Source organism: Hyperolius riggenbachi, chromosome 2 (assembly GCF_040937935.1).
Source record: "Hyperolius riggenbachi isolate aHypRig1 chromosome 2, aHypRig1.pri, whole genome shotgun sequence".
Taxonomy (NCBI): Eukaryota; Metazoa; Chordata; class Amphibia; order Anura; family Hyperoliidae; genus Hyperolius; species Hyperolius riggenbachi.
The window spans coordinates 145,927,228-145,937,775 of NC_090647.1; the positions used below are offsets into that span (position 1 = coordinate 145,927,228).

Genomic DNA, 10,548 nt, shown 5'->3' on the forward strand with positions numbered 1-10,548 from the left:
GGAGGTAACCTATCAGCAGCCCTGGGACAGAATACATCCGAGAACTCGGAGTATTGCTCGGGAACACCCTCCACATGTACCTTGGTCTGACCTAATACCACTTTTCCTAGGCACTGTTGGGAACAGAAGTCTGACCAACTGGTTAATTGTCCTGTCGCCCAATTGATCTGTGGCGAATAAAGCTGCAGCCAAGGCATACCTAGGACAATGGTGGAGGTGGTCATATGTAACACAAAAAAACGTAAACTCTCCCTGTGCAGTACCCCAGTAATGACTTCCACCTCTGGTGTCTGGGACAGCGGACGGTCCCTTTGTAACGGGGAGTCGTCCACGGCAGTAACCTGGATAGGTGGTTTTACTGGGGTGAGAGGAATGTCCAACTTCTCTGCAAATTCGGAACTCATGAAGTTAGCCGCGGAGCCTGAATCAATAAAGGCCTCTGTGGCTTCAGATTTGTCCCCCCATGTAATCGTACAGGGGAGGAGCAATCGTCTTTCTTTCAGGGGTGCGAGCTGGGCGCCTAGGGTGTCACCCCTTATCACTCCTAGGCGGTAGCGTTTCCCGGCTTATCCTTATTAGGCTTAATGAGACAGTCTCGTACCCTATGCCCCCCTTCACCACAGTATAAACATAGTTGTTCCGACAATCTCCGTCTTCTCTCCGCTTGGGTCAATTTAGACCGACCGATCTGCATCGGCTCAGGTGGAGGCAAGACCGGAGATGATGAGACAGAAGGAGACGGAGTTACTAGGGGTGCAGCGGGAGGCACTGTGTAAGAGGTCGGCCTAAGCCGATGACTGCCCCTAGTCTGTCTCTGATGGCGTAGCCTACGGTCGATTCGAATGGCCGATGAGATGGCCTCGTCGACTGTTTTGGGTTCGGGTTGACTTAACATTAGGTCGGAGACCTCATCTGACAACCCAGACAGGAAGTAATCTAACAGGGCATAAGTGCCAAACCTGGCCGTAACTGACCACCTACGAAATTCGGCCGCGTAATCCTCGACTGGACCCCTGCCTTGCCGTAAAAGTTTGAGCTTCCGCTCAGAGGATGCAGCAAGGTCAGGGTCGTCGTAGATTACGGCCATGGCCTTAAAAAATTCCTCTACCGAGGTCAGAGCAGTATCGGTAGAAGGCAGGTTGTATGCCCATGACTGGGAGTCACCAGACAGCAAAGTTTTAATAAAGGTGACCCGTTGGGTCTCAGTCCCCGAGGATCGGGGTCTCAACTCGAAATACGATAACACTCTACTCCTGAAATTCCGGAAGTCAGACTTGTGGCCGGAAAATTTATCAGGTACAGGCATACGTATGTCAGTACTAGGAGAGGATCGCACTGAATCAACTGACGTCTGGAGGGTTTGCACAGAGCCTGACAGGACATCAATCATAGTCTTGTGGCTACCCAGCACTTGGTTGATGTTTTCCACCGAAGTGGCAAGTGCGCCCAGACGGTCAGTATGTGCGTCCATTTGCATTTTTTAGGTCTGGCGTTCTGTAACGATCGGTGGGCGCAGAGAGTATCTGATTACCGGTGATCTGCAGTATCGCCGGAAATACAGATATATACCAGATTATAAGTGATCTGCAGTCTCACCGATAATCCGATATACAAACTAACCTCTGTTCGCCTGAGTAGAGTGTAGTGTTTTGGTGTAACAGTAACACTAGGAGGCCTAGGCCTCAGTGCAGCAAGGAGAACTGCACGGATTCCTTCCGCAGACCTGAGCTCTCCAAGACGGGAGGAGTCAGACTGACAGTAGGAAGGAAAGTCCGAGAGTGACACTCAGGAAGAAGTGTCACTAACAGGACTGGGAACCGCCTCCAATCGTGAGGTCGGTTCTCGAGGTCAGACAAGCCAGGTCGTACACACACGGACAGATAAAGTACAAATACAGTAGGCAAAGGCGGAGTCAAAGTACAGGCAGGGTTCGGCAACGGGGTATCAGATATATCGGGGTACAAAATCAGGAGGCAGAAACAGAGTCTAGGAACGAGCCGAGGTTCGGCAACAGAGTATCAGAAATATCGAGGTACAAGGTCAGAGTTCAGGAGGATAGTCGAGGCAGGCAAAAGTCATAACATATAATCACAATCAAACTAGTACTTTAGCTATCAAATATCTAGCTAAGTGTAGGATTACAGCTCCAGCTGGTCCCGGCACACTTCAGGATCTGACTACGGATCTGGGTGCTCCCACGTATGTGATCGCACGCCAGACAAAGAGCAAGTGAACAACCAGCAGTATATATACTCTAGGACCTTTCCAGGACCTCCCTAATTGCTGGTCCAATGAGAGCAGTGGAATTTGTCAGCTGACCCAGCTGGTCAGCCGACACCCTTCTAACTGCTATTTAAACTCTGCCTTTCTGCTCGCGCGCGTGTAAGTCTGAATCTTGGTGGACTATCAGTCCCAGCCACACCAGTACTGTCATGCAATGTATCTAGTGCGGGGGCCGCCTCTGATGCGGATTCCGCCGCACTGCCTATGCGGCATGCAGCGTTTTTTCCGCGTTGTGACGCCATGCTGGACGCGGAAACAGCCGCCTCACCTTGAGAGACGGCGGCATTTCCGCGTTTCCTTACAACGTTTGAAGGTTTCCAGACTCGTGGCATGACGAAGCGGCTGAGGGAGAGAGTTCCAAAGCAAAGGGATAGCCCGTGAGAAGTCTTGGATGCGAGAGTGAGAGGAGGTGACTAGGCTGGAGGACAAAAGGGTCTCCTGCGAGGAACGGAGGGTCCAGACTGGGACTGGGAGGTATCTGGAGATTAAAGAGGAAATGTATGGAGGCGATAGCTTGTGTAGAGCTTTGTATGCAAGCGTGAGAAGTTTAAACTGGATCCTTTGGGCAACTGGTAACCACTGGAGGGATTGGCAGATAGGGGCTGCCTCAGAGGATCTAGAAGAGAGGTGGATGAGACGGGCAGCGGCGTTTAGTAGGGATTGGAGAGGTGCCAGTCTGCTTTTTGGTAGACCACAGAGTAGGGTGTTAACAGTAGTCAAGACGGGAGATGATTAGGGCATGCACAAGCATTTTAGTTTCTTCTTGTGAGAGGAAGGGACGGATTCTGGAAATGTTTTTGAGATGGAAGTAGCAGGAGGTAATTAATGTGTTGATATGTGGTATAAATGAGAGCTCAGAGTCCAGAGTTACCCCCAGGCAATGAGCTTTGGGGGTTGATGCTATTGGGGTGTTACCTACATTGATTGTGACAGTGGGAGGTGGCACAGAGAGAGAAGGTGGAAATATCACAATCTCTGTTTTGCTCTCATTGAGTTTAAGGAAGCGGGATGACATAAATGTAGATACAGCGGATAGACATTCGGGGACTTTTGATAGTAGTGTGGAGAGGTCTGGGGCAGAACAATAAATGTGGGTGTCATCAGCATAGAGGTGATATTGAAACCCAAAAGAGCTTATTATTTGTCCTAGGCCGTGGGTGTAAATGGAAAAGAGGAGGGGTCCAAGGACGGAGCCTTGTGGTACTCCTACAGACAGCGGGTGCGGAGAGGAGTTGGTATTGGCATAGGAGACCATGAAGGAACGTCCAGACAGGTAAGAGTTGATCCAGGAGTGTGCTAGGCCCTTGATTCCCAGTGTTGAGAGGGTCTGGAGAAGTAGGGTATGATCAACAGTGTTAAACGCGGAGGACGGATCTAGGAGTATTAGTACCGAAAATCTGCTTTGGCTTTAGCAACTAGGAGGTCATTGGCAACCTTAATATGAATTGTTTCCGTAGAGTGTTGAGGGCGGAAGCCGGACTGGAAGGGGTCCAACAGAGAATTAGCAGAGAGAAAGTTCGACAACTCTGAGTAAATGTGGCGTTCCAGCAGTTTGGAAGCAAAGGGAAGGAGAGAGACTGTGCGGTAATTAGAAAGGGCAGTAGAGTCTAAAGAGGGTTTTTTGATTAGGGGTGTTATGATAGCTTGTTTAAATGAAGAAGGGAAAATGCCAGTAGAGATGGAAAGGTTAAACAGTGTTGTTAAAGCAGGAATTAGGGGGGAGGAGAGCTGGGGGATAAGATATGAGGGAATAGAGTCCAAGGTGCATGTAGTAAGATGAGCTTTACAGATTAGTGAAGAAAGATGCTGTTCAGTTAAGGCAGAGAAGGTTGTTAGCAGGGAGGAGGTTTGAGTGAGTGTGTGGTTATGTAGAGAGGGATAGTTGATAGTTGGGGAGCTGCCAGGCAGAGAGGAAAAAGGAAGAGGTGATTGGATTGGTGAAGAGGGTTGCTTTTGAAAGCTGTTCTATAGTGTTTCAATTTTGTTCACGAAGTATGCTGCAAAGTCTTCTGCAGACAAGTATGTGGTCGTAGGGGGGGGGGGGGGGGGGTGGAGAAGAGAGCTGAAGGTGTTAAAAAGTTGTTTAGGTATATGGGATTGTGAATAAATAAGTGTAGAGAAGTATGACTGCTTTGCAAGTGAGAGAGCATCCCTGAGCTGGAGCAGCGTATTTTTATACGGGGCTAAGTCATCTTCATTGGAGCTTTTCCTCCACTGCCATTCTGTTGCCCTGGACTGTCTTTTCAGTTGTTTGATGGGTTCAGTCAGCCAGGGCTGTCTGTTGATGAGGCGGGGGCAGAAGTTGGTGAGAGGGGGTGGCTGTGTTCATGACAGTGGTGACTGTGGTAGAGTAGAAGATAGATGCTGACTCGGGGTCAGTGTAGGACAACAGGGAGCCCAGGGGTTTCAGAGAATCGGCTAGGGAGCAGAGGTCGAGATTGTGATAATTCCTGCAGAGGCGTGATGGCTGCACTACAGTAGCTGGAGGAGGCAGGGAGGGGCTGATTGTAAAAGTTATGAGATTGTGATCTGAAAGGGAGATTAAAGAGTTATTAAATATGGAAACTGGGCAGAGCTGGGTAAAAACTAGGTCCAATGTGCGGCCATCTTTGTGGGTGGAGGTTGAGGACCAGTGGGAGAGGTCATAGGATGAGGTGAGTGAGAGGAATTTTGTGGTAGTGGAACAGTTAGTGTCTATGGGGATGTTAAAGTCCCCAATGATGATAAAAGGAATGTCAGTGGATAGAAAGTGGAGAAACCATGTGGAAAAGTGGTCAATGAAGGTGGAGGCTGGTCCAGGAGGACGGTAGATGACAGCAGTCTGGAAGTGGTGAGGAGGGTAGATGCGGACAGCGTGAGCCTCAAAAGAAGAAAAAAGAAAAAAACAGAGAAGGTGCAGGTGCAAGCGGTGTATAGGAGCAGTGTTCGGAAAGAAGAATTCCCACCCCCATGTTTGTCACCCGATCTAGGTGTGTGACTAAACTAAATGTGCACTGATATCCCTGTCTGGAATATCATCAACAGTATTGTGTTCTTAGTCCTCAGATACTGTATGTTTATATTTGAGCTCTTTTTATATATTTTTTTTAAAAGAGAAATTACTCCGCTATTGATACCTCACTAATCTTAAATTTGTATTAATAAGGCCTTGTGTCCATGGACATCTGAACTGCTAGTTTGTCGAGAAGTACAGCGTCCCGTCTGCTGCCCACGACTGGCACTGCAATTAACATGCAGCTGAATGGCAGCGGTTGTAACACCACGTGTGTCAAGCACTGACACGCAGTGGTGTTACCATGTGACGAAAAACCATCACATCTGTTGTGTCCTGATTAGCAGAAGTAGGGTAAGCAGTGCTGGAGACAGAAAAGACTGGCGGCACGCACAGCTCCATCATTGCATGGAAGAGGTGAGTTTGTGTTCCCTGCCAGCTGTTTTATTATCCGTCGGGGGAGCACTGAAGGGGGCCCTAGTTGAAGGAGGGGTGAGTTAGGCCTTCATCGTGCTGCTGCGCCCTGCTTCCCCCTCCTGCGCCCCCTCCTGGCACCTATACCAGGCTGCCTATACAGGAGGCACCGAAGCCAGGCAACCTATACTGGCGGCACCTATACCAAGCTACCTATACTGGATTAAGGGCACCTATACCTGGCTACCTATACTGTATGTTTTTTTTTTTCTAATATCCTGCCTGGCCTGCCTTTCCATTTTTTGTTTTGCACGACGGCCCAGTGATTTGTAGTTACACCTCTACAATAACCCTTTTAAAATATAGAGCTGAATTGGATGTAGAACATTTTTTTCATCAATTTTGCTTTAAAGCTGACATATTTATTTGAGGTGGAAAACAAGTGCTCTACTGTGTTAGTAAAGAGAAATAAATAGGCAGAAAGGTAAAATGACTGTAATAATGATAACTTTTAACAACATCAGAGCTTTAGTGATCTATATTACTTTCACAGTGTTTTTTGTTTCTGCCAAATTTTTGTCAGGTTAATTAATAGGAAAAACATCTGTTCTATTTCCATCCCTGCTTTGTAGAGATATTGTTCAGTCATCTGATTTACCATCAGATTTTCAATAACGCTTTGCTCTGGTGTCTAGAGGCGCAGATATACAAGAAACAAAAAATAATAGTCTGGTAATGATTTACTAACACTGCAATAGCAGCACTGAAAAGGACTTGCAATCAATGGACTTCTTTGGAAAGAAACAAATCTGCAACCTGCATATTCAGACATACGGCAGCATTCATACTAAGACTTCTTTCATATCGGCAGCTGAAAACAGTGTATTTACCGCATGTCATTTTTATTGTATCCGAATAGCTCTTGTGGGCAGCAGATAGGATGCTGAACTGCCCAACAGGCGCTTAGAGAAGCCTCATCCATGTGAATTCCACATGCGATTTTTTTCCACACCTCTGACTCTGAGTTTTGTGATTTTCTAGATTTGTCTTTCGATTTTATGCTCTGCAAATTTGCATTTTTGTGTGCAGTTTTTATGCAATTTTTCTGATTGCAATTTTTTCTGTGCATACCATTGAATTTAATTTACATTATAATGTATCTAATTAACTTAACCCCCTACCGACCGCCTAACGATGATCAGCATTAGGAGGGTGGCAGCTACAGGACCACCTAACGCCGATTGGGGTCAGGTCCTGTAGGCAGAGATTAGCGGGGAATGCGTATGCGTCTGCGCATGCATTCCCCGCTGAGTTACGGAGCTTCGCTCTGTGAACAGCCTGCCAGCCACAATCAGAGCAGGCAGGCTGTTATGGGGAAAAAAACTGTCATTTTCTTTTGTACAGCGCTGAGATCTAGCTGCAGAGTGCTGAATTGTAAAAGATCACCTGGTCACTAGGGGGGTGTAAGCCAGTGCTTCTCAAGTAGCTAAAGGGATACTTAAGCCCCCTAAAAAGCAGCCTCCTAGAGTCCTCCTGTGGCCGGGCCATCCTTCCGTGACCCTCCAGCAAGCAGTGGTGACTACCTCAAAGCTGTTTGGTCGTGGGCAGGCGGAGGCTACTGTGCATGCGCGGCCCTGAGCTGTGCGCACCCTCATTGCTCTCCCGTCATTGGCAGACTTCTGAGCATGTGCAGTGGCGATTTTCCTGTACTGCACATGCACAGAACACTGCCGTGCGTGGAGACGCAATTAGGAGGATGAGCATAGCTGGCCAGCTTTAAGGGGTGTAGCCGCTGTTTGCTGGACGAACACAGATGGACGGCACGGGCAAAGAATGACTGCAGGGGGCTGCAGGAAGCCCCAGGTAAGTTAAACTGATTTTTTTCAGCCTTGTGTCACATGCAATGCCATTTAAATATGTTGGTTTGGGACGATCGTGAAAACTCAAACCCATGCGATGCATGCAAATTCTGATTGGACGTGCATTTTACAGTTCTTTACTAATTATTAATTTGTATAGTAATGACACATTTTACACAGTTCATTAAACAATTCATATCATTTACAATAAGTCAACAGAACTTATTATTTAACGCCCCTACCACAGCTAGGGGAAGCCAATTAACCCACCATTCGTTTTTGGGATTATAATCCAAAGGAAATCTGAACAAACAAAGGGAGAGCTTACAAACTCCATGTAGATAGTGTATTGGTCAGGATTCAGCCCTGAGCCTTTAGCACTGTATGAGAATACTAAGCAATTAGCCCCCATGCTGCTCAGATACTGTATAAGCCATCTGTTAGGAGACAGATTTCCCTATTAAGAACCAGTAGGGCAACCGCCTTTAAACTCGGGAACTAAAACAACAATTTCAAAGTCAATAAGACATTTTTGCTTTATGAATGAACACCGATGTAATTGTCTCCCAGAGGGCATGAAGAAGAAAATGACAATCAAATTTAGCAATTTTGAATTCATGTTCAAATACTTTTTCCTGAACTATCATTACTATTAGCCTACACTACAGTATATCAGTCAGGCTGACCTTGTTGAGCCCACCATATGTCATAATGGCATCACTAGATCGCTTCCTGTGGTAATGCCATTACATGTCTATTTCCCACACAGTGTGCAGCATTTTCTATAGCTTGCAGCCTCTTACTCTTTTTCTATCTTTAATTCAAACTGTAGAATTTGAGTTTAAACAATGAATTTGGGTTTAAATACAGAATGGTAATTGTACTATTTAGGCTTGGGTCACAGTGGGAGGTGTGCGTTCCCTGTAAAAACACAATGCAACAGAAGAGTTATTGCATCACATACAGTTAAAGAGGAACTCCAGTGAAAATAACGTAATGGAAAAAAAGTGCTTCATTTTTAAAAAACATTGTTTATAAATTATTTAGACAGGGTTTGCCCATTGTAAAATCTCTCCTCTCCCTGATTTACATTCTAACATTTATCATATGGTGACAGTTTTACTTCTGGCAGGTGATGTCTGTGGAAAGAGATGCAGCATTATTGGCAGTTGAAAACAGCTCACTTGCCGTACTTGTGACACAACAGTCCGATGTTCTTGTGACACATCATTCCTCCAATCCTGTGACACATCATTCCGCCATTCCTGTGACACATTCCTCCAATCCTGGGACATATCATTCCTCCATATTTGTGACACATCATTCCTCCATTCCTGTGACACATCATTCATCCATTCCTCTGACACATCATTCCAATGTTCTTGTGACACATCATTCCTCCATTCCTGTGTCACATCATTCCTCCATTCCTGTCACACATCATTCCTCCAATCCCGTGACAAATCATTCCTCCATTCCTGTGACATATCATTCCTCCATTCCTGTGACACATCATTACTCCATTCCTGTGACAAATCATTCCTCCATTCCTGTGACAAATCATTCCTCCATTCCTGTGACATATCATTCCTCCATTCCTGTGACACATCATTCCTCCATTCCTGTGACATATCATTCCTCCATTCCTGTAACACATCATTCCAATGTTCTTGTGACACATCATTCCTTTATTCCTGTGACATATCATTCCTCCATTCCTGTGACACATCATTCCTCCATTCCTGTGACACATCATTCCTCCATTCCCGTGACATATCATTCCTCCATTCCTGTGACACATCATTCCAATGTTCTTGTGACAAATCATTCCTCCATTCCTGTGACATATCATTCCTCCATTCCTGTGACACATCATTCCGATGTTCTTGTGACACATCATTCCTCCATTCCTGTGTCACATCATTCCTCCATTCCTGTGACACATCATCCCTCCATTCCTGTGACAAATCATTCCTCCATTCCTGTGACATATCATTCCTCCATTCCTGTGACACATCATTCCTCCATTCCTGTGACAAATCATTCCTCCATTCCTGTGACACATCATTCCTCCATTCCTGTGACACATCATTCATCCATAATTGTTACACAGCATTTCTCCATTCCTGTGACACATTATTCCGTTGTTATCGTGACACATTCCTCCATTCCTGTGACAAATTTCATTCCTCCATTCCTGTGACAAATTTCATTCCTCCATTCCTGTGACACATCATTCCTCCATTCCTGTGACACACCATTCCTTCATTCCTGTGACACATCATTCCGATGTTCCTGTGACACATTATTCCTCCACTCCTGTGACATATTCCTCCATTCCTGTAACACATCATTCCTCCATTCCTGTAACACATCATTCCTCCATTCCTGTGACACATCATTCCTCCAATCCTGTGACACATCATTCCTCCAATCCTGTGACACATCATTCCTCAAATCTTTTGACACATCATTCCTCCATTCCTGTGACACATAATTCCTCCATTCCTGTGACACATCATTCCTCCATTTCTCCATTCCTGTGACACTTCATTCCTCCATTCCTGTGACACATCATTCCTCCATTCCTGTGATACATCATTCCGATGTTTTTGTGACACATCATTCCTCCATTCCTGTGACACATCATTCCTCCATTCCTGTGACACATCATTACTCCATTCCTGTGACACATTTCATTCCTCCATTCCTGTGACACATAATTCCTCCATTCCTGTGACACATCATTCCTCCAATCCTGTGACACATCATTCCGATGTTCTTGTGACACATCATTCCTCCATTCCTGTGACACATCATTCCTCCATTCATGTGACACATCATTCCTCCATTCCTGTGACACATCATTCCTCTATTCCTGTGACACATCATTCCTCTATTCCTGTGACACATCATTCCTCCATTCCTGTGACATATCATTCCTCCAATCCTGTGACACATCATTCCGATGTTCTTGTGACACATCATTCCTCCATTCCT

The 10,548-nt window shown here is 45.9% G+C and overlaps 1 protein-coding gene across 1 annotated transcript; it reads left to right on the forward strand.

Moving 5' to 3' along the window:
* Window positions 1-8,683: 8,683 nt before the first annotated feature.
* LOC137544875 (mucin-4-like) lies at window positions 8,684-9,751 on the forward strand. The gene has a single exon (XM_068265971.1). The coding sequence runs from the start codon at window positions 8,684-8,686 to the stop codon at window positions 9,749-9,751; it is 1,068 nt and encodes a 355-aa protein (XP_068122072.1).
* The last annotated feature ends 797 nt before the right edge of the window (window positions 9,752-10,548 follow it).

Excerpts from the sequence above, each read along its gene's own strand:
- LOC137544875 (XM_068265971.1), top strand. The coding sequence starts at position 8,684 with ATGTCTGTGGAAAGAGATGCAGCATTATTGGCAGTTGAAAACAGCTCA.